Here is a 26123-nt window from a genome sequence, read left to right as displayed (position 1 = left end):
TGGTCTTGAGAGGCTAAGAGCCCCGAGACCTGAGAGAGTGCCCACCGAGAACAGGGCTGTCACATCCCATTTTCATCCAGAAGTCACTGAACCGCTGGGTTGAAGTCTAGGAGGGAAGGTTGAAATGTGAACTTGACCTTTTTCTGCCAGATCCCGACAGTCTTCATAAACATTCCCAAAGCCTGTTTATGGAGGCGATGCAAGTGCATCTTTGGGGAAGTCCTCCAGTGTAGTTTGCTTGTAGGTGAAGCTGCTGGGGTGGCAGACGACCTCCCTGTCACCCCTCCTGCAGAACAGCAGGTCACCCCTGGGCCCAAATGACATCAGCCTGAGCTCACACCTCAGGGTGTGTGAGCCGTGTTTCTCCAAGCAGGTGAAAAGAAAAACACATGTTGTGTCTTCAGTCCTGAAGGCTGTGTTCACAGAGGAAGGAGGGAGGACGGAGTGAGAGGAGCACTGTAGGCACAACATCTGCCAGAGGATCAGGGCAGGATGCAGTCCCTGATCCGAGACTCTTGGGACGTGATACTCTGGACGTTTGCACTTGGTGGATTATCAAAAGTACCACGATGTGTACCTCCTGTTTTAGACAACATCCCAGCAGCTTCTGAGATCGTACCTTGTTATCAGACACACTAATATCTCTGCCCCATAACGTGAATATTCACACTGAGTGGGCTAAATTAAAACCGTGGATGGTCTCAAGTCAGTCCAGTTTAGGTTTTGGCACAAAAGAGTGCCAAAGCAAATTTCATTTTTCAGGTCTTGGATTTTAGAATTGCAGCCATACGTATATGGACCTGAACTTGGCGTGGCAACACAGCTTGGTCAGAACGCACACCTGACACTGCCTGGGATTAATCCCTGGCCCGTTTTTGTCTTCACCTTTTAGACTGTTTCTTACACCCAGTTTCTGTTACCCACGAATGCCTTCGGAGCGCGGAGAAACACCTTAGACTCCACGTCCTCCTTCTCCCAGCTCCGGACGCTGAGCCACCGCAGCCTCTCCATCGGCCGGGCGAGCAGTACCCAGGGGAGCCTGGACACAGGTAAGCCGGGGCCTGGCTGGTCTGCGCGGCTCGCGGCCGGTGGTGTCTCGGTGGGCAGTGTGGATCGGGTCTCCCTGTGCGTGCTGGAGGACAGATGCCCCTGGAGCGTGAGCTCCTCCTGCAGGTGACGGGACTTTTGGGCAACCCGATTTCAGGCCGGGCAGGCTCACAACCAGGCCAGGGGGCGAGCTGTCTAACGAGAGGCCTCCGTCGCCCGCCCCCAAGCCCCCCCGAGGAGACGCGGGCAGGCCGCCTCGCAGAGATGGCTGGACTCCCCGGCTTCTCTCCGCCACTCAGCCTCTCATCTCTCCAGTTACCTGCTTCTTGCCTGCTCTCTCGTAGTGCTCACGTCTGGCCTTTCTTCACGTAACTGGAGCATAACCACCCTCGGGTGGGAGAACTTCCTTTGTGATTCTCACAGTTGGGGGCTGACTTTGATGCTTCCAGCTTCGCCTGTACCAGCCTTTGTGAGAATCCACACGGGGAGAAAAACGCTTTATGAGGCAGGATTATTCCCACTCCCAGAGAAACTGCAGGTGACTGTGAAGTTCCTTAGGCCAGTCCAGGTGCTGAGTTCAGAATCACTGTCATTTTCTTTTTTAATTTTTATTGGCATATAGCTGCTTTACAATGTTGTGTTAGTTTCTGCTGTATAGCAAAGTGAATCAGCTAGCTATACATATACCTATATCCCTTCTTCCTTGGATTTCCTTCCCGTTTAGGTCACCACAGAGCACTGAGTAGAGTTCCCTGTGCTATACAGTAGGTTCTCATTAGTTATCTATTTTATATATAGTATCAATAGTGTATATACGTCAATCCCAGTCTCCCAATTCATCCCACACCCCCCTTTTCCCCTTGGTATCCATGTTTGTTCTCTACATCTTTGTCTCTGTTTCTGCTGTGTAAATAAGATCGTCTATACCAATTTTTTCAGATTCCACATATATGCATTAACATACGATATTTGTTTTTCTCTTTCTGACTTACCTCACTCTGTGTGATAGTCTCTAGGTCCATCCACATCTCTACAAATGACCCGATTTCACTCCTTTTTATGGTTGAGTATATATCTCCATTGTATATATGTACCACATCTTCTTTATCTGTTGCTCTCTTGTTGGACATTTAGGTTGTGTCCATGTCCTGGCTATTATAAATAGTGCTGCAGTGAGCTCAGATACCAGGTTCAGAAGCACTGTCCTGATGTTCTGGTCACCGACTGCTGTTTGCACTAGTGGCTGCTCTGGTTTTCATTCATTCAGACCCCATCACCTGCCCGGAACCACCAAACATGCTTCTCACATGCGACAGCTTGAGGCTCATTTGATCTGCAGGTTTAGAAAATGAGCCTTTTCCTTGCTACGTTTTGTAATCTGTGAGTGTTCACGGCATTTTTCATGCTTGTGAGGTTTTGTGCTCTCCCGGGTCAGGGAGATTAGTATTTACATAATTTTCTAAAATGGAAAAAATGTTGGAGTATTACATGTTTGGCAAACCCCTTTGCAGGGAGGATACACTTCTTTGATGTGCAGAGTCGTCTACTGCCGGTCAGGGCGAGCGATGTGACCCTGAGCTCAGTGACCTGAAGCCAGCCTGTCTGCAGTCTGACTCTGTACCAGGCATTCGCCTGGCTGCTTCTGCTTCGGGAGGTCAGGGCCCTAATTATCACTCTGGGTGTGACCCTCAGGTAGTGACCTGGGAGACTTTATGGACTATGACCCGAATCTCCTGGACGACCCGCAGTGGCCTTGCGGCAAGCACAAACGAGTTCTCATCTTCCCTTCGTACATGGTGAGTGGCAGTGGAGGGGTGGGCGGAGCTGACCCCCCTCAGCCTCCTCGGAGAACTGGGAGGGACGTGCTTCCCTGATGGACAGCGGCTCTTGCTGGGGTTGGGGGCTTGTGCAAACACTGCTCTGCCTGGTTCTCCTCGAGGACCCCCCAGTGTGGGTCGCTCAGGAAACGACCAGCAGGATTCGTCCAGCCGCCTGGCCCGGGTACACCACTTCAGAGGGCTTGAGGAGGCTGAATTGCCGGCGTCTGCCAAAGCTGCCAGCTCAGGGTGGAACTTCGCCTCTGAGGTTATAGGTCCATGGACCCCACTAGGTAGGGGACAGCCAACCACTACGAACCATCACAGGCCGTGCTGAGTTCAAGTTCAGCTCTTTTGAATTCCTGGGTGACCGTAGGCCTCTGCACACACTCTGAGCAAACATTTGGACCCGGTTCTGGATGACAGAATCATCTCCTGGGAAAGTGAAAGTAGGACAATGTGGGTGTTAAATCCAAAATCTTTCCTTGCTGTTTTTATTTCACGGGCTCTTCCTGTTTTTCCCTTTGTGTAATTCTGGTTTCTGCTTTTTGCGGACCACCATTTCCCACCACTCTGGCCGCTGTTTCTCCAGACACCAGTGGGGCCTGACGGGGTCCTGTGTACCTTCACTGGGCAGACTTGCCCTGACTTAGAGGTGGGCAGAGCCCGGGCTGCTGTGGGAGTTGGGGAGCCAGGCTTTCAGGCCCTGCCAGGCCTGCCACACATGCCATCAGGTAGAGAGCACTCACCCAGGATGCCCCCACTGGCCCCCTGCCAGGCCCAGATGGTCAGGCGCAGCTGAAAACGTCCTACCCTGGTTCTCTTGCTCCTCCCCTGCCCAGCTGATGTCAGAAGTCCTGGCCCCAAGAGTGAGCAGAGGGTCCTTTTTCTGTTCTAGGCTCTTGTGTCTGCAGAGGCCAGAGTGGGACCTCACCCCATGCACTCACTCTAAGCTGGGACCCACCACCCCCAGTCTCTCTCCTCACTGAGCATTTGGCAAGTAGCTGACATCAGAGAAGCACCAGGCATAACTCATGCCCTCACTGATCACTTTCAACATATATCCTCGTGTAATCGGCACATAGCTCAGAGATCATTCTAAAATGCCACATCGAGTCAGAATGAATTGCCAAAGGCATTTTGTTTAAAATTGCCCCAGCTCCTCTCTCTCCCATTCTTATTCTCCAACTCCAAACATAGAAAGCAAAACCGGAGCCATGTCGAGTTATTTTTTTCTACCTATGACCTGTTAGATTATTTACTTCTTTCTAAAAACCAGGGCTTATCTGTATCAGCTGGTACATAATGTGTCCGATAAATGACCGGAATCCTTGCCCTGATGTCATGGAGGGAGCAAGAAAGGTCGTGACTTGTGTAACAGTAAGGGTTCTTTATGTTGTTCACTGCTTTATTCATTAACGTTTGCTTTATTTATTAAGTAATTTGGGCAGGAAACCATGGTTCAGGGAGTCTGAGCAGCGAGGCTGTCAGAGTGCCAGACAGGAAGCAGAGGGCTGAGGCTAGAACCCAGGGCTTAGTACTCTTCCTGCTATGCCTCTGAATCCACATCAGCCAGTGGCAGAACCCCCGGCCTCAGGGTAAGATGTGAAGTTGATTCTTTGGGTCAACAGTTTAATAGATTTCTAGGTAACTAAGAGAAGTTGAAGGTGCACTGTTTTTGATTGACATCGGGGTTTGGGGGAGAGCTCTTTTATAGTCATGTTGCATCTGGTGATAATATTGACCTCTCCTTTTATAGGCCTGGTGTCTGGCTGGTGTGGCTCTGATTTTTTTTTTCTTTAAATGATTTAATTGTGAGCTTCGAGATTCTGGGCTATTGTGCACACAGATCATTCCACCACCACCCCGGACAGCACGCTAGATGACCTGCCAAGTCCGCATGTATGTCCTGCCCTCCTCCTTTTATGATCCCAAGTGGGCCATTTTGCACTTCACTACATTGAGTCTGTAGCCTGTGTGTCCTGTAAATGTCCATTTTTTTGGACAATGAAGTTGCTCGTGAGCTGCATTTCCCTGGTCAGCTTCATAAGACCTACATCTCCTTATGCTATGGCCACAGATATTGGTATTTTGATAAAATGGGGGCACATCCACTTTTCAGCACTGATGTGCATGTCACGGTTACAAACAGCCTCAGATGGGCTCCCAGGAGACTTCCTTTCTAGAAGAAGACATGGATTCTAGGGCTGTTTCATGTGCATTTTTGCATTGAACTTGCAGGAGAGAGAGTAGGGGAGCTGGTTTCAGTTTGCTTGCTTTATTTTGTGTGTTGGGTAAGAGGTATAGAATTTGTCCATCCAACCAGTATTGACTGAGGCCCTACTATGTGCCAGGCCAGGTTCTTCCGTATACAGTGGAGGACAAACCAGCCACCGACCCCATTCTCCTCAACCATAGAATGAGTGGAGAAGTCAGACAGCAAACAGTACACGTCACTGTAGTGAGGAGGGTGAGGGAGGAATCATCTCAGAAAAGTGGTGAGAAATGACAGGGAGGGTTAGGGGTTGGGGGTAGGCCTCAGGGATGCTCCCCTGAGGACGTGGCATCAAAAGTGAACGCTGAGGGGAGAGAAGCCTGCCGGGCCTTGGGAGGGGGCCCCACGTGCAAGAGCCTCAAGTGTGCAAGAGGTTGACCTTGTGTAAAGTGGATATTTTTAACAGCAACAGTCACTGCCCTTTACACACACACACACACACACACACACACACACACTCTCTCTCTCTCTCTCTCTCTCTCTGATGATCCTGACAGTTTTCTCCACTAACTTGACCCCATGCTCAGAGCTGCACTCGTTAATAGGCTCCGGATACCAAGGTGGACAGAGGGAGCTACAGGTTACCTGATTCGTGTTGTTAAAGGCCCTCTTTGAGGGTCTGGGGCACATCTTGGCCTACAGGTGGGTGGGAAGAGCTGACACAGCTTGGAGCATTCCTGCTGCAGAGTGAACCCTCCTGGTTGGCAGGGCGCCCCCTGCAGGTGGAGCCAGCCCCGTGAGACGCCTGTGCAGCCCAGCCCCTCCCGCCCTCCCGGGCTCCCTGCTGTGGGGTCTGGGGGAGGGAGCCGGCGAGTCCCTCACAGCAGCACCCCCCACCTCCCTAAACCTCAGCCTCCAAGGCCCGCAGGGCAGTTTAAGTTCAGTCAGCCCAGCAGAGGCCCAGACTTGAGAACCAGGGGCTCTCGTCCTGGGTTTTGCGGTATCCAATACCTGTGGAATTTCAGGGTCTGAGGTGCTGGTGTGGCCTCTACAGAATCAAGCCACCTTTACCATGGTGAGCGAGTCCTCTTACCCCATCACCTCCTGCGGCGGCAGCCATTTTTTCCTCTTTTCATATTAAGGTGTAACAGATCTAATCAAATACACCCATTTTAAGTGTATACGTCCATGAATTTTGTACCCTCCACTCTGACTAAAATGTAGGACACGTCTATCCCCTTAGAAAGCTCCCTTCTTTCCATCCCGCTCTGCTTCACACCCCCTCCCAGCAAAGGCAACTGCTCTTCTGACTTTTGTCACCAACGATTGGTTTTGCCTCTGCTGGAACTTCGTGTGAATGGAATCGTATACTATGTGTTTTTTTTTTTTAAATCTGTCTTCATTCACACAGCTTGGTATCTGTAAGATTCGCGGCATGTTGCATGTATTAGTAGCTTGGTTTTTTTTTTTTTAATTGCTGAGTTGGGTTCCATTGTACGCATACACCATCATTTATCTATCTGTTCTCCTGTTGATGGATATTTGCGTTGTTTCCAGTTTAGGGATAATATGAATACTGCTGCTGTGAACATTCACATTCCAGTCTTTTTGTGGGCATATATTTTCATTTCTCTTGGGTAAATACCTAGGAGCGGGCTTTCTGAGTCATCGTGCAGGTGACGTTTACCGGCTAGGATGTAGTTGAAGGTATATTTTCATTCACGTTTGTTCTCAGTGGAAGATAAAAAGGCCAGTCATTGCCGCCGCTGGGCCGTGCCTTAAAGTGGGAGGGTTTCTGAGTTGACTGTTCCCCGAGGCTCAGAAAGAAGCCAGTTATTTACAGAGTTTAAGTGGAACCCTTTGAAACTAGCCGTGCATTCCCGTTACAGTTGTGTTTTAACTTTGATCCAAGCAAGTCACTTCCAGTATTAGCCACTGTGAAAGGGCAAAGGAGGGGTTTGAACCAAAAAAAAAAAAAATTCCTGGGAACAGATGTGGAAATCAAATAGCAGCTGCCCCAGGGATTTGGGCCTTAAAGTTTCTAGGAGGTGACCACAGAACATGAAAGTATGTCGAGCCTCCTGGCTACATGCAGATTCTTTTAGGGCCTGAGGTTGGCGATGGTTTCTCAACGCAGTGAGGGAGGACCAGAGGCCTCCCATCCGAGCCGGTGCTTCCTGCCCTGTGCGCCTCCTGGCCTGTAATTAAAGTTTCACCAGAGAGTGGTGATTTATCATTAGAACCTGGCAGCTGAAGTCGGTAGTGGTTTTTTCCCCCTCACTTATGGGTGTGGAGAGCAATTAAGACGAGAAAGTAAGTAACAGAGCTGACTGAGATGACGCCAGCAGAATTAACGTGCTGTGAACGGATTTCTGGATCCTTTTCCTTTCTCAGGAAGAAAGCCCTCTCGAACTGTTTTGACTACCAACCTTTATGATATCTATAGGTATCTAAATCTCGAGAGGACATCTCTTGGATTGATCTCCATGATAAAGTGCCTATTTTATTTACTTAATAGTACAATCTAAGGACTCATAGAAAAGACCCTCTTTTGGTCTCAGCATCTCCCCAGGGTTGTGGGAATATATCTTAGAACTTAATTTTTCAGGACATTATGAGATGCTGAGCAGGAGGGAATAGAAGACAATAAAAGGAAGATTAATCCATTTTGGATTCTGCTTTCTCTCCGTATTTCTTTTTCACTGAAAGCTGTCTGGATGACATAGGCACTTATTTACCTGTCTGCAGGTGGATTTATTGAGAAGCTAAAGCAGCTTGTGCCCAGGGGCCACTCCCTTGCAAGGCTCTTTCCAGGCCCCCAGGTTTCCAGATGCCTGAAGCTTATTCATTTCGGGAGACCCTCTTTAAGAAAAGTAATTCAGCCTTACAAAAACACCATTGCTGGGCCTCTCTGGAGATTGGAAGGGGCCCTGGAACTTCCCTGCCAGGCGCCTGCACAAACACTGAGCAGTGGGGTTTTGAGGTCTGCCAGCTTTTGATGTAAGTGTTAAAATAAAATGCCTTATTGCATCATGGTTGGTTTTGTTTTCTGTTTTGGGTTTGGGTTTTGGGGTTTTGGGTTTTTTTGGTATCAGCTTTATTAGCTATAATGCACACATCCTACAAGTCACCTCTTTAAAGTATACAATTCAGTGGTTTTTAGTATATTCGCAAAATTGTGCAACCATCACCACAGTCAATTTCAGGACATTTTTCATCATCCTCAAAAAGAGGCCCCCCTACCCTTAACCACCCACCCCCATCCTCTGAGCCCTAGGCAGCCACCAGTGTACTCTCTGTCTCTATACACTTGCCTGTCGTGGACCTTTCATGAAAATGGAATCATACGCTATGTGGTCTTTTATGTCTGGCCTCAGCATAATGTGTTCAAGATTCATCCGTGTGGTAGCATGCATCAGTATTGTGGGGTTCTTTTTCATCTTTTTTTTCTTGTAAAAATACTGCAAAACAAAACATTGCTTTACGTTTCACCCAAGATGTTGTGGCATCTGCTCCCTTTCTCCGTATTTGTCTCATGTTTGATTGTCACTTTGTGATTTTTAACATGACACCGCAGACACAGTTCATCAGCTCACGCTCTGAGACCACCCCCTTGAGGAGGCATGTGTTTAAAAGTGCATCCAAATACTATGTGGATGTGTGTGACCTCGGGGCCCCATCCACCCAGTGTCATCTCAGGTGGGTGGAAACTACTCCAGAAGTTTCTGTAGTGCCAGGTAAATACTTGACATGTGTCTGAAACTGTGAACCTACTTTGCGCACCTGATCAGTCCACGTGGTGGTGTAATCCTGACACAAGGGCAACTTTCCCTGTGTGCCTCTCCTCTGTTTGCAGACCGTTTCATTTCCGTGAGAGAAGCTGAAGAGCTACTCGCCTAACAGAAGGGGCAGAGGTTAGATCCAGGATCCTGTGTTTAGAATCCGATGGGTAGAAATAGCAACAAATGCAGCCCCAGGCCACGTAGTCCGTGCACACATTCCCATAGTTTCCTGGTGATTTACTGTCCTCTCAAGGAAAAGGAGTAAACACAGAACGGCTGAAATGCCCAGCTGTGTGTGGTTAGATAGATTTCGTCGAGGGCCACGGCTCTGCTTTCCTTAGCAAGCAGGTCACGTCTGCTTTCCGGTGCCCAGCTGGGCTCAGAGCCCCGTGGGTGTTGGGCAAGTGCAGTGGAAGCCGCGGCTGTTGGCACCGGAAGGAGCTGCAGACATCCCTGCCTGTATGGTCTGTTTCACAGGCCGGGAAAACGAGGCTGGGAGAGGCCGCACGCCTGCCCTGGGCTCCTTGCTGCCTTCTGGGTCACAGGTGGCCCTGCGGCCGGGGCCTGGCTCCTTTGGAATATGCCAGTCCCAGGGGCTCCCCTGACCCAGAGGGGAGCAGCAGAGTCTGCAGCAAGCTCACATCAGTTCAGAGCTGCTGTAAGAATTCCTAGGCAGATGCGAGGCCCGGACGTGTGGGTGGAACGAATGAGTCTTACCAGGCCCCTAGTGGAAGCACCGTTTCTGTTGTTCCTGTGGGAATCAGAGCAGCAACCTGTCAGCTCTGAGCGCCTCGCTCTTCTCCAGCACTGTCACTGAGGTGCACGTACCCCCAACACACACCTGCTGCCTCCCTTTCCCCTCTGCTTGCCCCCACCCTCTCCTCTTGCACCCCATCGCTACCCCCACCCTGAGAGGCCTTCGCCTCAGGGCATAGCGGAGGGTGCCGTGGGCCAGAATGGGGCCCAAGTTCAGCTCTGTGCAGATTCCCTCCCTTCTCTCACAATGAGTCAAGCCTTTATTTGTTTGTGTGAAAAGCAAAGGGTATCTCCGCGTCTCCGCTGTAGATGTGGTAGACTCTTCCAGCTGGATAACTAGGTTGTGGTCTTACCGGCGTTTCCTGTTATCTCAGAAGGGACGTGTGGCATCAGCCCCCACGCTGGGCCTTTCCTAACTCTGCCTCCAGTCTCTGACGGGGCAGGCCGGGCAGGGCTCCTTTCTGAACTGCATCTCCCTGGGCCTTCTGCATTTCAGATGGTCTCCTTCCCTCTTCTTTCTGTAGCTGTGCACACACAGCTTTCCTGCAGCCAGGCAGCTGCGAGAAAGTGCATTTCAGTGATCTCTCGCCCCCTCTGCAAATTGCAGGTGCCAAGGATGGAGCTGTCCATCCCTCATGCAGCCCAGCCCGGCTGTCAGCCCCTGCTGGGGCCGCAAGGAGCCCTGCACTTGGCAAATCCCATGACCTGGAATTTGGTGGCCCTGAGCACAGTGGTCACCCGGTCTGTCCCAGACCAGGAGGGGACCACAGCCCATTTATTAGCACTTTGATTCAAAGGATGCAGTGTAGAACCCAGCCACTGCAAGTCTTTATAAACCATGCACGTAGGCTGATGGGGGATCTGGAGCAAAGCGTGGGCTTCCCGTTTTATTCACTCTCTCTCGAGCCAAAACGAATGGGTGGCTGGGGGCGCGTTGTGACCGCGCCTGCAGCTCAGCCTCCCAGTACTGCCGCCTCGGCTCACCCTATCACTGGAAAGAGGACCACTGTCTCTCGGTTGGGGTGGGGGGGGGGAGTTGGTGGAATGTGGAGAATGTCCAGCCTCTAAAGGATGTCCTAAGGCTCCATCAGACAGATAGGACCTTGCGGAGGAGTCGTGCCTGCTATGTCCCAGAAGGTGTTTCCTAGAGGGAACCAGAGCCGAGAAAAGCGAGGACTGTCATCCCTCTGGAATCTACCTAAGGGGTCATCCTGGGCCCAGGGCAATTTTTCCCATACTTGACGCCTGGCCCAAGCGGGCCAGTCTGGAGCAGCAGGCCCCAGGAGCAGCGTGTGTGCAGGGCCCTGTCTGAGCAAGGACCTGGGAGCAGATTGTCGCTTTGGGGGCCGCCCACTCAGCCACCCTGATGGTTTGCCTTGAGCAGCTGAGCGCAGGCAGCCTGTGTGTCTGGTGGCCTGCCGCCATCCGTGTAAAGCACGTGACGGAGAAGCCAGATGAAGAAACTGAGGCACAGAGAGGTTAAGCCACCTGCACTAGTGCCCAGATGCCAAGTGGCTGAGCTGGGGTTTAAACCCAGGCATCTGGCTCCAGAGTCTGGCTCTTCCCCACTGAACTGCAGCTCAGAGAAGCAGAGACGAGAGCAAGACTGAGCGAGAGCCATCTCTGTAGGTGGAGGAGGAGGGGGCAGAAGAAACATGCTCCCTCAGATCAAGGCCAAGGCCAGAACCTGCTGCCTGTGGCAGAGCAGGGGCCTCACAGGCGGAGTTGGTGCTGCATCCCGCCTGGGAGGAAGGGCTGGGATCAGAGACAGCGAGGCTGCACAGCAACTCCATCGTGAGCAACACCACCACTGTGGGTGGACTTGCGTCCCCCAGAAAGATCGGCTCAAGTCCTAACCCCAGTACCTCAGAATGTGACCTTCTGTGGAAATGGGGTGTTTGCAGATGTACATTAGTTAAGATGCGGTCATACTGGAGCAAGGTGGGCCCTAGTCCAATAGGACAGGTGTCCTTCTAAGAAGGCAGAGACACAGAGAGAAGACGGCCATGTGGGGCTTCCCTGGTGGTGCAGTGGTTAAGAATCTGCCTGCCATAGCAAGATCTGTTTTTCATCCACCTCCTAGAGTCATGGAAATAAAAACAAAAATAAAGAAGTGGGACCTCATGAAACTTCAAAGCTTCTGCAAAGGAAACTATAAGCAAGATGAAAAGACAACCCTCAGAATGGGAGAAAATATTTGCAAATGAATCAACAGACAAAGGATTAATCTCCAAAATATATAAACAGTTCATGCAGCTCAGTATCAAAAAACAACCCAATCAAAAAATGGGCAGAAGACCTAAATAGGCATTTCTCTAAAGAAGACATACAAATGGCCAAGAGGCACATGAAAAGCTGCTCAACATCACTCATTATTAGAGAAATGCAAATCAAAACTACAATGAGGTATACCTCACACCAGTTAGAATGGGCATCATCAGAAAATCTACAAACAGTAAATGCTGGAGAGGGTGTGGAGAAAAGGGAACGTTCTTGCACTGTTGGTGGGAATGTAAATTGATACAGCCACTATGGAGAACAGTATGGAGGTTCCTTGAAAAACTGAAAATAGAATTACCATATGACCCAGCCACCCCACTGCTGGGCATATACCCAGAGACCACCATTATTCAAAAAGACACATGCACTCCAATGTTCATAGCAGCAGTATTTACAATAGCCAGGACATGGAAGCAGCCTAAATGTCCATCAGCAGATGAATGGATTAAAAAAGATGTGGTACATGTATACAATGGAATATTACTCGGCTGTAAAAGGGAACGAAATTGGGACATGGATGGACCTAGAGACTGTCATACAGAGTGAAGTGAGTCAGAAAGAGAAAAACAAATATTGTATATTAACACATATAAGCAGAATATAGAAAAATGGTATAAATCAACCGGTTTGCAAGGCAGAAATAGAGACACAGATGTAGAAAACAAACATATGGACACCAAGTGGGGAAAGCTGGTGGGGGAGGGGTTGGGGGGGAATGAATTGGGAAATTGAGATTGCCATATATACATTACTAACAAGAAAAAAAATATCAAATTGTACATTTAAAAAAAATTTTCTGTATCTTGAACTCAATGAAAAATAAATGATTTCTAGCAAAAAAAAAAAAAAAAACGAACAAATAAGAAAAAGAACAGAACTGGAGATGAAAGGATAGCGATTACTGACATTTCTGCTGCTCTGCTCGGCTCATTAAAGTGATTTGATCTGTTAAAAAAAAAAAAAAGAACCTGCCTGCCAATGCAGGGTACATGAGTTCAAGCCCTGGTCTGGGAAGATCCCACATGCTACGGAGCAACTAAGCCCGTGCGCCACAACTACTGAGCCTGTGCTCTAGAGCCCGTGAGCCACAACTACTGAGCCCATACTCCACAACTACTGAAGTCTGTGCACCTAGAGCCTAGGCTCCTCAACAAGAGAAGCCACTACAGTGAGAAGCCCATGCACCACAATGAAGAGTAGCCCCCCGCTCACCACAACTAGAGAAAGCCCATGCACAGCAACAAAGACTCAATGCAGCCAATAAATTAATTAATTAAAAAAAAAAAAAAGAAGACGGCCATGTGAACACAGACACAGGGAGAACACTTCGTGGAGGCAGGGTTGGAGTGATGCGTCTACAAGCCAAGGACCACCTGGGACTACCGGAAGCTGGGAAGTAGCAAGGGAGAGTTTCAGAGAGACCGTGGCCCTGCTGATACCTTAATCTTGGATTTCTGGCATCCAAAACTGTGAGACAATAAATATCTGTTGTTTAAGACAGGAAGTCTATGGAACTTTGTTATAGCAGCCACCGGAAACTGATACAACCACGTTTGTTTTCTAAGGCACTCAGACTGACATCCATGATTTACCACCATCCTCCTGCCGTCTTGAGTCTTGCAGTGCCAGAAGCCAACCAACCTCACCCCCCAAAATATATGTAAGCAAATGAACTAGAATGACTGTTATTGGACACCTGGCTCAGGTACGGGCACAGCAAGCCTCCAGCAGTCAGCATTCACAGCCTCTTTCCCCAGATGCCCTTGGATTTCCTGATGCCGCCAATCCCTAGGAATGCGGGCCCAGCTGGCCTGTGTCCGTCCCATACCTTCCGCACTGGAGCCCTTCCCTCTGCCACACCCCGCTGTTAGACAGGGCTGCTGGCCACTTGGAGGTCGGGAAATGGGGGGCCTTGACAGAAAGATGGAGGTTTGCAGAGACCCCATCAGCACAAAATGTACTCTGTCTAGTTGAGGAAAGACTCAGAGTAGCCAGGTGATGACCACATAGACGAGTAAATGGTGGATCAGGCTGCCAGCTGACCTTCTGCTGGGCACTGGGAGCAGTCACTAAGACATGGCCCTGCGGCTGGAAACCCCGCACAGAAGCCATCACAGAATGCCACCTCTGTACCTCAGGGCAGCAGAGGTGGGATTCAGAGGAAGTCTGCCACCTAGAAAATGAACTTGAGGGCTTGGCCATGTGCAGCCCTTGCTGGGGACCAGGTGCTGAACCAGGGGTCTCAGCATCAGCTCACTGGCCCTCCCTCTACCCGCTTCTCCAGGGTCCAGCAAGTAAACAAATACAGCCATCCACTCATCCTGCTGCCAGGAAAAGTAGGTCCCACCTCGGTTCTCCATGAGCTAGAATGAGGCTGCTTGTGAAAATAAGAGTCTTTCCTACAAGGTGCAGGCTTGGGGGTGGCCTGGGCCCTCCTTGCCTCACCTCCAAGGCTGCAAGCTGAGCTGGGTTGTTGGTGCTCACGGGGTCCTTCTAAAGCTAGGGCTGGTCAGGAAGTGGCATGGGAGGACCCCAGTGCTGCAGTGAACTGATGACATTAGTGCCTTTAGGGCAAGCAGAGCTCGGCCCTATTGCCTGTCCCCCCAGAGCAGTCCTGTTACAATAGCAGTAAATGCCATCAATAAAAACAGTGTACGCGTCAGTTACGGTTCAGTCATGAAGCCCAGCATCCACTCGAGCTAGTTTAATACGAAAGGCGTTTTTTGCAGGGTACTGAACAGCTTATAGAGTCACTGGGGAGTCTGATGAAAGAGCCTAAGTTGGGATTTCAGGAATGGTCCCAAAACCATACTGCAGGGACTTCCTAGGTGGCTCAGTGGTTAAGAATCTGCCTGCCAATGCAGGGGACACGGGTTTGATCCGTGCTCCAGGAGGATCCCACATGCCACGGAGCAGATGAGCCCGTGTGCCACAGCTACTGAGCCTGTGCTCTAGAGCGCATGAGCCACTACTGTTGACCCCATGTGCCACAGCTACTGAAGCCTGAGCACCTATAGCCTGTGCTGCGCAACAAGAGAAGCCTCTGCAGTGAGGAGCCTGTGCACCACAATGAAGAGTAGCCCCCGTTCTCCACAACTAGAGAAAGCCCGTGTGCAGCAACGAAGACCCAACACAGCCAATAAATAAATAAATTTATTTACTTAAAAAAAAAAACTGTACTAAAGAACCAGGTCATCAGGGGAATCTGCACTGGCTGTCAGCTCCAGATGTGACAGTACTGCCACCTCCACAGTCAGGAAGCCGCCGCTGCTGCTGGCTCCAGACCCATGCCGCCCTGCTGTGGTCTACACCCACAGAATGGAAACGGATTCTAGGGCTCCTGCCGTGACTCTTCTTGGCAGCAGAAACAACAGAAGCCCAGCCTCTGCTTCAGCTCTGCTTTCTGACACCAGTGCATCGGACAGGAAGAACTGGAATTGTATTTGGAATCCTAGCAGCAAAGGAGTCAGGAAGTACAGCAAAGCATCCCAGGAAGGGGTTGAATACCCAAGCCGTAGTGTATAGTGAAGGTGAATTGCTGGGGTTTAAGGAAGGTGATCCTGCAGAAGTGGCCTTGCAGGCTAGGCAAGGAGGCTCTGATTCGCATACAGTCACATGGGCAAGACCATGGTGCAGAGAGCAGGGCACCACCCTCAGACACAGACTCAGTGGGGCTGGAGCGGAGCCTGTTTGCTGCTGTCTCCCCCTGTCGTCCTCTCAATAAAATTCTCCAGTGTCCTTTAGGTACATCGTGTTCTCTCTGATCTTCCAGATAAACCTCTGAAGCAGCCCGTCAGGTATTCTTATCTTGTGCAGAGAAGAAAAAAGGTGAGGCTCAGCTCAGGAAGGTTAAGCCGCTTTTTGCAAGTTGCCTGACTCGCTGAAGATGGAGCCACTAACCACCATCCCCAACCCTTTCCACCTGCCAGCTGCCTGGAGATACGCCCTGCTGCTACTAACCCCTGCTATTTCAGTCTGATTAAGAGCAGGAAAGCATTGCGCCCTGCCTCAGAGTAGGCAAGTCCCGTCACCTCTCTGACCCTCTGTTTCCTCCTCTGTAAGGTGAGGTGGCTGGAAAACTTAAAACTTTCTCTTTTGACAGTGGGAGCCTTCTTTCAAGAGAAGTGTTGCGCGTATCGTATCTACATTTAAGACAGAAAACAGCAGGGCTGCTGTGGTTGCCACAGGGAGGGATCCAGACACCCCCTCCCTGACCTCACCTCCAGCCCCTGGAATATCCTTGCTGAGGGTTCACCTGGCTTTGGCCCCCAACAAACGTTGGTGACTCTTTCCTTGAACCAGCTCATATCATTGCAAACCTTGTGACCGTTGTCTGCAGAGGAGGAGGAGGAGGGGCTGTCCCTGGGAGGTCAGGATGTGGGGAGGGGTGGGAGAAAGGGGGAGGGGGTACTGGGTATTTAGGAAACAGAACAAGTGGCTGATTGGCCGATGGGCCCAGCTTGAGGTGAGCGTGTTAAATGTGGTCCCCCATTCTGCTGCCTGTTTCCTAAATGAAAAATCTTACATCCTGTTCAGCCCGGAGGAGACATCTGTTTGAGATGACAGGGGCGTCTTGCAGGCTGCCATGGGGAAGGCATCCGCTCTCCTGGGCCTTGGCAGTAAGTGGCCTCCGTAAAATGCGTGCACCCCGCCCCCACTGCCCAGCAGAGCAGCACTGCACACGCGTGTGTGCGTGCACGTGTCCACACATGCTGCACGGCTAGTTGCCACCTCCCAGCTCCTCATCACACGTCGCAGGGACACGTGGCAGCTCCCAGAGGGGTGTGTCCTGGGTCAGCTGAGGGACAGCCTTCTCAGTTGGGCCGGAAAGACCACAGCTCCGAGGTTTGGGAAAGCTCTGAACAAGTTTGGTGGAATCGTGTGAGTTAATACAGCTGTGGTTTGCCTTTATTCACCAGAGAAGCAAAGGAGGTGCTGTTAAGATCAGAGTGAATTTGGTCCTGCAGGCTATTTGCCTGCTTTTGGTTATAAAGTGACACCAGAGACATTCCACGTGCCTGTTCTGAAAGCCTGTCCAACCACGTGTCTTCTGAATAGGGGTGTTCACAGAAAGCCACCAACTTTTGTTACAGCCATTGAGGAAACCTTGGACGCGTCCTCTGGAAAAGGCCGGGCACTCGCCGGAGGAGAGGCTGGCCGTGGCTGTCCACGGGAACAGACCTTCTCATCACAGTGTGTGGCTTCCTCTTGTTCTGGCTTTGCCTGACAGGAGTTACGGCCTGTAACCGCCCAGGAGAGGCATCACACATTGCAGCCCTTGGAAAGTGTATTCCTGAGGAGGTGGGAGAAGATTAATCTGGTGAGATCCAGCCAGACTGAGTTTTTTGGGTTTTGTTTGGTTTTGTTTTTAATTGGAGTAGAGTTGATTTACAGTGTTGTGTTAGTGTCAGGTGTATAGCAAAGTGAATCAGTTATACATATAGTTACACTTTTTTAATATTCTTTTCCCATATAGGCCATTACAGAGTATTAGGTAGAGTTCTCTGTGCTATACAATAGGTCCTTATTAGTTATCTATTTTATATATAGTAGTATGAATATGTCAGTCCCAATCTCCCAATATATCTCTCCCCCACGAGACTGAGTTTAATTCAGAGTTAATAGTGTAAGACACAGAGAAGCAAGGGAGATCAGGGTACACAGGAAGGGCTTGAAGGAGCCAGTCTTTAAGGATGGATGGAATAAGGAAGGGGAAGGGAGGAAGAGGAAACTCCGTGTACACGGGACTGTTAATAATAGCTAACGTTATGTACCTACAAGGGAATATTATCCAGCCTTAGAAAGGGAGGGAATTCTAACACGTGCTACAACGTGGGTAAACCTCGAGGACGTTATGCTCGGTGAAATAAGCCAGACACAGAAGGACAACTACTGCGTGATTCCACTTTATGAGATACCTGGAGTAGTCACATTCAGAGAGACAGAAAGTAGAATGGTGCTTTCCGGGAGGAGCTGGGGGAGGGGATGGGGCGTTAGTGTTTAATGGGGACAGAGTTTCAGTTTTGCAAGATGATAACAGTGGTGGTTGTACTATATGGTGAAAGTACTTAATGCCCCTGAACTGCACACGTAAAAACGGTAAAAATGGTGAATTTTATATCATGTGTATTTTCCCACAATTAAAAAAATAAATTAAAAAAACAGTAGCTAACATTTATTGAGCACTTGCTGTGTACCAAGCACCTCACAGAGCACTTCCGACATAGTTCTCCAAACAGCCGTATGAGACAGGCGCTGTTGCTGTCTGCATGTTACAGTTGTGGAATCGGAGGTCTGCAGTCATTAAATACACCTCCCACAGCCAGGTGACTAGTGACGGTCAAGTCGTACCCAGATCTGTGCGGGTCCAGATCACACACCATGTGAACAACAGGCTGAAACATGGGCACGAAGAGGGGCTCCCCTTTCTGCCAGGCTCGGACTCCTGACGATTTCTAGGTGTGGCCAGGTCCTGCTGAGGCACAGGGTTTGGTTTCCATCCACCTGCAGGGCCCTGCCCGCGAGGCTGCTGCATCCCGCAGAGCCCTCGAGGTGGCTCTCGTCTGAGTTCCCTGTTGCTGGTGGTGGGGGTGTTGGAAGTTGGCGTAACTTGCACTTGAGGATGACCCATGACCCGTATTTTAAGGAGTGACTCATGTCGCCCCACCTGTTTCAGACCACAGTGATCGACTACGTGAAGCCCTCAGATCTCAAGAAGGACATGAATGAGACCTTCAAGGAGAAGTTTCCTCACATTAAATTAACACTCAGCAAAATAAGGAGGTATGTGGGGATGGGCCCCCGCCTGAACTTTCCCCCAGGCCCCTCTCCCAGCACACACTGAGCTCTGCGGTGTACGACGGGTCTTCTGTTGTTCCGGGGAAGTGAATCACGGTCACATTCAGCTGAGAGAGGCTCATCCAGTGCTGGCTGACCGGTGCCCAGAGGTGAGTGAGCCAAGGCAGGCAGGACAGAGGCGGAGCCCTTGGCACGAGCCGACAAGGATCTGGGGGGAGGTTGCTCATGAAGGAGTCATTTCATACTGACTGTGGCTCACAGTTCAGTGAGATTTATGCATGGAAGACTCAGAATAGGAAACATTCGGTTCCCTGCTTTCTCAAAAGCAGGCAACACAGAGACGAGTTGGCATCATCGCGTTTGAGATCAATCTTTACCCACAACCGTCCGCCCAGAGGGGACAGCCCAGCCCTATCTGTAAGCAGTCAGCAAAACAGCCACAGCCACATCAGGCCCCAGTTTCCCCTGCAGCTGACTGGATCGACCGTGTGGTGACTCCCATCTGCCGGCCCAGTGCTCAAGAGGACTGGCCTTGCTGGGCTGGAGAGAAGCTGCCTTGTGTTGTGGTGTCTGTGTGCCAGGGCAGCAAGATTCCAAGGCGTGCATGTGTGCGTGTGTGTGTGTGTGTGTGTGTGTGTGTGTGTGTGTGTATGTGTGTGTGTGTGGTGTGATGGAGGCTAGGCTGTACACAAGTACCGTGTTGGACTCTGTGCCGACATTCATAGCTGTTCGTATCCCCATCCTGATTAGATTCTGCCATGTTTCTCGCCAAAGAGGTGAAAAAAAGGAAGGATTCATGTTTTGTCTGTTGGTCGGGCAGCTCTCCTACGTAGACTGGTTGCCGTGCCCTTAAGCCTAGCCCCTCCTCTGCCGTAGTCAGTGGCCACGTGTGATCTTCGGCAGAGCTGATACCAAGTACCTAATTTATCTCAGTAACCATCTCTCTGGAATGACCTTAGTTGCCCTCCATCGCTGTGGGCGGCTCTCCTCCTAGGTTGCAGACCCTCAGCCAGCCCCTTGGATTCAGTGCGGTCCTCTGTTGACATGGTCTGCACAGCTTGACCAAAAGAGAAGGGTCCGAAGCCCCAGCGACTTAAGTCTGTCGACTCATCGAGAATGAATCCCATGCCACGTCGTCCTTCTGGGAGTGAGAGAAGACGTCTTCAAAACTGGGGTGTCTTTTCCTTTGGGGTCCCCCGAAACTCCGAGTTCTGATAAGACTCTTCCCTTCTTCCTATCTTTCTCTAGCCTGAAGCGAGAGATGCGGAAGCTGGCTCAGGAGGACTGTGGCCTGGAGGAGCCCACGGTGGCCATGGCCTTTGTCTACTTTGAGAAGCTCGCGCTCAAGGGAAAGCTAAACAAACAGAACCGGAAGCTTTGTGCCGGGGCATGCGTGCTCTTAGCAGCCAAAATCGGAAGCGACCTCAAAAAACACGAAGTCAAGCACTTAATTGACGTAAGTGGGCTGAGCCCTGATTGTCTGGGTGCTGGGTGATGCTCCAGGCCAGCCCTGGTCTCTCAGAAGAGCCTGGTTGGTGACCCTGCCCGGGAGAATTCTGATCCTTAGTACCAGCTCACGACCCAGGGCTGAGAGGTCGGCCTTCTCATCAGCCCACGTCTCAGGCTGTCTTAGAACAGAGGGATGGGCCACTTCGATGAGACCGAAGATCCCAGGCATTGGGTCTGGGCATAAAAATACGTTTTCAGGCACCATGAGGTTGAGCTTATTCTCCAAGCCACAGAAGCCTCTGTAATAGCCAGGGGTCTTGTGGGCAGTGTGACCTGTAGAGTGTCCATCAGACACACCTTGGCTTCCTGTGGCCTTGACTGCCTCCCTTTTTGGGGAAGGGCATGGGCTTGACTGAGTGGTATCTCCTTCCTTTTAAAATGGAGCCCCTTGGGACTTCCCTGGTGGTCCAGTGGTTAAGACTCTGCGCTCCCAATGCAGGGGGCCCCAGGTTCTATCCCTGGTCAGGGAACTAGATCCCACATGCCATAACTAAGAGCCCACATGCTGCAGCTGAAGATCCTGCGTGTCACAACTAAAGACCCGGTGGAGCTAAATAAATAAATGAATAAATACTTAAAAAAGAAAAAATAGAACCCCTTTAAAGGAAGGAAACACTGATCTTCTTGGACAGATATAAGAATGCCTGTTTTAAAATTTAGTGTATTCTGGGAATTTCCTGGAGGTCCACTGGTTAAGACTCTGCGCTTTCACTGCTGAAAGGCTCAGGTTCAATCCCTGGTCCGGGAACTAAGATCCCACAAGCTGCGTGGTGTGGCCAAAAAAAAAAATCAGTGTATTCATAGAAAATTTGAGGTACAATAAAGCGAACAGGTCAGGAGATTCATCAGAATTTCCTACCTTTGTGAGGCTGAATAACATTCCACTGCGCCACATTTTGTTTATGCATTCATCCACCCATGGAGGAAAGAATATTCTTTTTCTTTTTTTTTTTATTGGATGTGTTGGGTCTTCATTTCTGTGCGAGGGCATTTCTCTAGTTGTGGCGAGCAGGGGCTACTCTTGTGGTGCGCGGGCTTCTCATTGCGGTGGCTTCTCTTGTTCAGAGCACAGACTCTAGGTGCATGGGCTTCAGTATAGTTGCAGCACCTGGACTCAGTAGTTGTGGTGCTTCGTTGCTCCGCAGCATGTGGGATCTTCCCGGCCCAGGGCTGGAACGTGTGTCCCCTGCATTGGCAGGCGGATTCTTAACCACTGCACCAGCAGGCAAGTCCCGTGAAAGAATATTCTTCAGGTCAGTGCTCTGCTGATGATAAGAAATGGTACAAAATCATCTAGCTTATATAGTAAACAGTTTTAGGACCATGGAGGTGATGTTTGGATACCAGCTCTGAGCAGAGAATCAGTAGGTTTACACAGAGAACAGCCGCACTAAGGAATCTTTACAAGCGTGCTGTTGCACACACTGACTCACAGTTGAGAAGTAGATCACCCAGCAGTGCTGATAGGCCTGATGCAGAGGATAAGGGTAGCGGTCCGACAGGCCGTTAGCGCAGCGGCTACCTGACACAAGGGCCCGACCCAGTTACAATCCGAAAGTAGTCGCCGACTATCCTGGTGTTGAGATTTTATTTTTTTTAATTAAGCCAGAAGTCAGGTTTAAGCCAAAGCTGAATGCACTCTAGCAAAAATGAGGCCTTCCCTACCCTCTCACCCTGCTTGCTCTCCATTTCTAGGCCAGCAGCCCCAGCAGCAGGTGGACCGAGAGGCAGGGCAGGAGGGGACCCCTGGGTGTGGGCTCAGCACTGTCAGACACACACAAGCCATGTGATGCTGTGAAAGAGAGGCAGCCTCGCCAGGATTTGGTCCTTAGGCATAAAATGAAAGAACCAGCTCCCCCAGTCCTAAACTCACCACGTGGTTATTGTGGCTGTAGATGCTTTGCCACATTTTTAGTCTTACGTCTATGCTTGAATAATTAGTCATAACAGGGACAGTTTGAGTCTCAGCTGAGTCTGAATTTCAGCACTGCAGTTTGCTGCCCATGTCACCTTAGACAGAGTTCTTAACCTCTTGACCCCATTTTCCCATCTGTAAATAGAGATGAGTGTAACACTGACCTTGTAAGATTGAGAGATGTAATGAAGTCACGGGATGTATGTGAGGCTCCCGGCAGACTGTGGGTCCTCGGGGAGGTATGAGTCCTTCTCCGCCAGGACTGAGAGCAGAAGACACAGCGGATGCCTCCCTTTCTTCCTCCACAGTCTTGCCCATAACAGGTTTCTCTGTAACCAGTCACCAGCTGATGGATACAGAGGTTACACGTGGAGAAAACATAGGATTTTTATATCAAAGCTAAAAGGCTTTTGGTTTTCTTTAATTCTGTTGCAGAAACTGGAAGAGAAGTTCCGGCTGAATAGACGAGAACTGATTGCCTTTGAGTTCCCAGTGTTGGTGGCCTTGGAATTTGCCCTTCATCTGCCAGAGCACGAAGTCATGCCCCACTACAGACGCCTGGTCCAGAGCTCTTAGCACAGGCCTCCTAGGAGGGCCGGGGGACCACTTCCGCTGAGCTTGGTGGGGCAGCACGTACTACTGGAAATGCAAAAATAGAACTCAACATAGCAAACCTTTTTCCTCTCGACATGTTTTTGTGTAGAAGCAGTATCAGAATCTTTTCAGGGAGTCTTCTGTCTGGCCAGCCGACGTGGGCTGTGAACTGTCTACTGCTCAGCCAGGGAGGGGAGACCTGTGCAGAGATCCGCTCCCCCGGCTCTCCACTAGCAAGGTTTCCTAGCTGGCCCCATCCGGACTTCCTCGTGGCCACACACAGACCTTGCAGGCGTGGTCCAGGGCCTTCTCTCCAGACCCATTCCAATGCGGAGTGCGAAGTTCTAGAGCAGAGGAGGGAGAAAGTTTGCAGAAGTTGGGAGAAAGCTTCTAAAAGCTTCCCTTGATGTGTCAAAAGAGCGTGCCAATCTATTTTTGTATCCACTGTTGGAAGTGCACTTTCCCCTGGGCTGTGTGGCTGAGTGTGAGAGCATGTGTGTCTGAGAGATACCGCATCAGCCCTCCACCCGCAAAGCCAGCCCCACCCTCTACAGAGCAGACCTCAGCCTGGGGTCAGGAGCCAGGCTGACCCTCGGCAGTTATTTCTAGATAATCTCTGGAGAGCAGTCACTCTCTCCATACCAGATTGACATCCTCTGCTCTTGGAAAATGACATTGTTTCTGTTACTGCTCCTGCTGCCCACAGGACAGAGAAGACAAGCTCTCCCTGTCGGCTGGGCTGCGTGGAAAGGTGTGGCGTGCGATGCTCTGTACCTTTCTGCCGTCACACCTTGTGTGCACATTGAACCTTCGCACTTTTCCCACTGTGGAGATGCTGGCGTTGGGCTCCGTGGTGTGTATTCCTGTGCTCTATGTTAGAGTGCATCACAGGCACGTTTATGGTGCTTTCTATCTATCTATCTATATATAAAGTGTTTTATAAAATCCAGAATAGGGGTAAGACGCATGATTGGTGTTTTGAGGCTTTTGACAGCTGGGACAAACTGCATCTTAAGCTGAGGCTGAGTCAGGCAAAGAGGCAGTGACTCTTAGCATCACCACTTCCCCAGGGCTGTTAGTGCAGAGTTTTCACTGCAACTTGTACCGACTCGCTGGGACGACCTGTACAGAGGCACCTCATCACGCTGTCCCCTCGGAGCTGTAGGAGAGAGGTGCCCCCTGGGGTTCACCTGACAGAAGGAAGCCTGTGGCCCTGTAAAAAGAGAATTAAAGTATTTTATTGTTTCTGTATCCATGTATGTGTATGTGTAGACACGTCAGTCTCAGGAGTCACCCCTGCATTACGGATGCGTCTGCCACCAGTCACACCTCGGCTTCACACACAGATTCGGAGCTTTTCACCCCAGAGGAGGGGTGATGGGAACAGTGCATACCTGGCTTTAGTTAGCAGAGCTTGAAAGCATCGGACAGTTGCGGGCTGGAGGAATTCAAGGAGCGGCCGGGGAGAGAGCAAACCGGACACATAACAGAGTGTAGTCCTGAGTATTTTGCTGACAAACTTCCTTAGCTGGATTCAGTTGTGAGATGACTTGGGTGAGGGATGTGATGAACGTGAGCTCTTGGGCTCAATAGATCAGTTCCTGTTTGGGGGGCACCTACTGTTGGTGAGGTAAATTGGGAAGGAAGTGTTCAGAACGTCTCCATCACCTGAGCATCACCCGCCCTTGACCTTCCTCTGCTGGTGTCTGTCGCCTGCAGCTCCCTGATGAGCCCCCTAGTTCCCAGCCCACTTGGCTCCCCGTAGAGGGCCTGGCAGGTGGAAACCCTCTCTGGGAAGCCAGGCCACTGGTATCTAGGAATTGTAGCTCCCCGCCATCCGTCTGCCTTGAGCCTCCTGCCAAGCTCGGGGGACATCTGGTGGGTGACACGGGCCACCAGCCCAAACGTGTGGAGGGCAGCACCCTGTGTCCTTCCTGTGTCTTAAAAACGGGCTAATGTTCTTGGGTTTGGGGCAGTTTGGTTTTTGCCATTTATGAGGTAGACTGAAGAAGTTGCAGGTCCATTTTTTTAAAAGGCTTATCTTAATGTAAAAGTCTATTTTGGCCTGTGGGTTTGTTAAGTGGGGAGGTTATTGCTTTTAATTTAGTTGGAAAAGAGGCTGAGAATGAAAGATCTTGTCCAGAGTGCACCTTTTTCTCGTCCATGACATGAGCTTTCTGAAGGGAAAGGAGAACGAGGTGGAGGCCAGGGGACCAAGGTCATGGCCGGCACCTCCCTGGGATGTGGTCCCTGCCAGTCACTTCCCAGCCTCGGGCTTTGGCAGGGAGTCGTGGAGGCAGCCTGAGCCTGTGTGGAGAGAAGGCAGACTGTTGTAGACGATCCCGAGGCTCTGCCTTTCCACCCTCCACCGCAAGGGCAGGTCCCGGCCCCTTGCAAGCCCTGTTCCCTCTTGGGCTGCCTGAAGCCTCTGCAGCTCTCCTCAAGGTCAAGTGTCTGGGGAAGCCCCTGCTTCTAGAGATGGCAGGAGCCACGTCACCTGACTTGGTTTCCCCAGACTGGCCTGGTGGACCGGGGATGCTCTCCTCTGGTGCCCTGATTGTGAAGTCAGGTTAGAGATGGAAACCAAAGGAGCAGCCCACCTGGTGCAGCCGGCCTGTCCCCAAGCAGTGGGTCTGCATTGCGCCTTGCCCGGGAAGGGTCTGTCCCCCTCCCCACAAAGGCCTTGGGGGTCTCAGCCCAGTGACACTTATTAGAGGTCACTCCTTTCCCTTCTTTCCCTCCAATCAAACCTACACTAAAGCAGGAAATCCACACCAAATGCAAAGCTGTTCCTGTTCCTTGGCTTTTTTTTTTTAAGGTTTGCTTTTTATTTATGTTTGGCTGCGTTGGGGCCTCGTTGCTATGCATGCATTTTCTCTAGTTGTGGTGATCGGGGGCTACTCTTTAGTGCAGTGCGCGGGCTTCTCGTTGTGGTGGCTTCTCTTATTGCAGAGCACGGGCTCTAGGCTCCCGGGCTTCAGTAGTTGTGGTACATGGGCTCAGTAATTGTAGCTCGCGGGCTCTAGAGCGCAGGCTTAGTAGTTGTGGCGCATGGGCTTAGTTGCTCCACAGCAGGTGGGATCTTCCCAGACCAGGGCTCAAACCCATGTCCCCGGCATTGGCAGGCAGATTATTAACCACTGTGCCACCAGGGAAGTGCCAGCCTTTTTCTCCTGATCAAAAATTCCTCTATTCTTTCTGTCAACCACACAGCAGGCCCAGCAGGCTCCGCACAAAACACTCCAAACCACAAGCCCCTTTACTCCCCCAGCAGCACACAGGTCTGTTTGCGGCCCTGCTGCTGGACACTTTGTCTCTCAGGCATTTCTGGTTCAGTGCTGAATGGCCGGCCCTCACCCCCTACTCGCCCTGGCTGCCTCCATGACTCATGGACCTGGAAGCCTTGCCTC

The 26123-nt window shown here is 50.8% G+C and overlaps 1 protein-coding gene across 3 annotated transcripts in view; it reads left to right on the top strand.

The window, feature by feature from the left end:
- CABLES1 (Cdk5 and Abl enzyme substrate 1) overlaps positions 1-23953 on the top strand; it is a 107307-nt gene extending 83354 nt beyond the window's left edge. For all 3 annotated transcript variants that reach the window (XM_057699697.1, XM_057699696.1, XM_057699695.1), the window contains 5 exons: positions 893-1049; positions 2740-2843; positions 18574-18680; positions 19944-20151; positions 22555-23953. In XM_057699697.1, coding sequence (XP_057555680.1) covers positions 893-1049; positions 2740-2843; positions 18574-18680; positions 19944-20151; positions 22555-22695 — 717 coding nt within the window. In that variant the 3' untranslated portion in view covers positions 22696-23953. The remainder of the gene's footprint in view (positions 1-892; positions 1050-2739; positions 2844-18573; positions 18681-19943; positions 20152-22554) is intronic.
- Positions 23954-26123: the final 2170 nt, after the last annotated feature.

Source organism: Hippopotamus amphibius, chromosome 11, assembly GCF_030028045.1.
Source record: "Hippopotamus amphibius kiboko isolate mHipAmp2 chromosome 11, mHipAmp2.hap2, whole genome shotgun sequence".
In the NCBI taxonomy this organism is placed as follows: domain Eukaryota; kingdom Metazoa; phylum Chordata; class Mammalia; order Artiodactyla; family Hippopotamidae; genus Hippopotamus; species Hippopotamus amphibius.
Note: the sequence above shows the minus strand (reverse complement) of the source record. Positions and strands in the feature narration are given on the sequence as shown.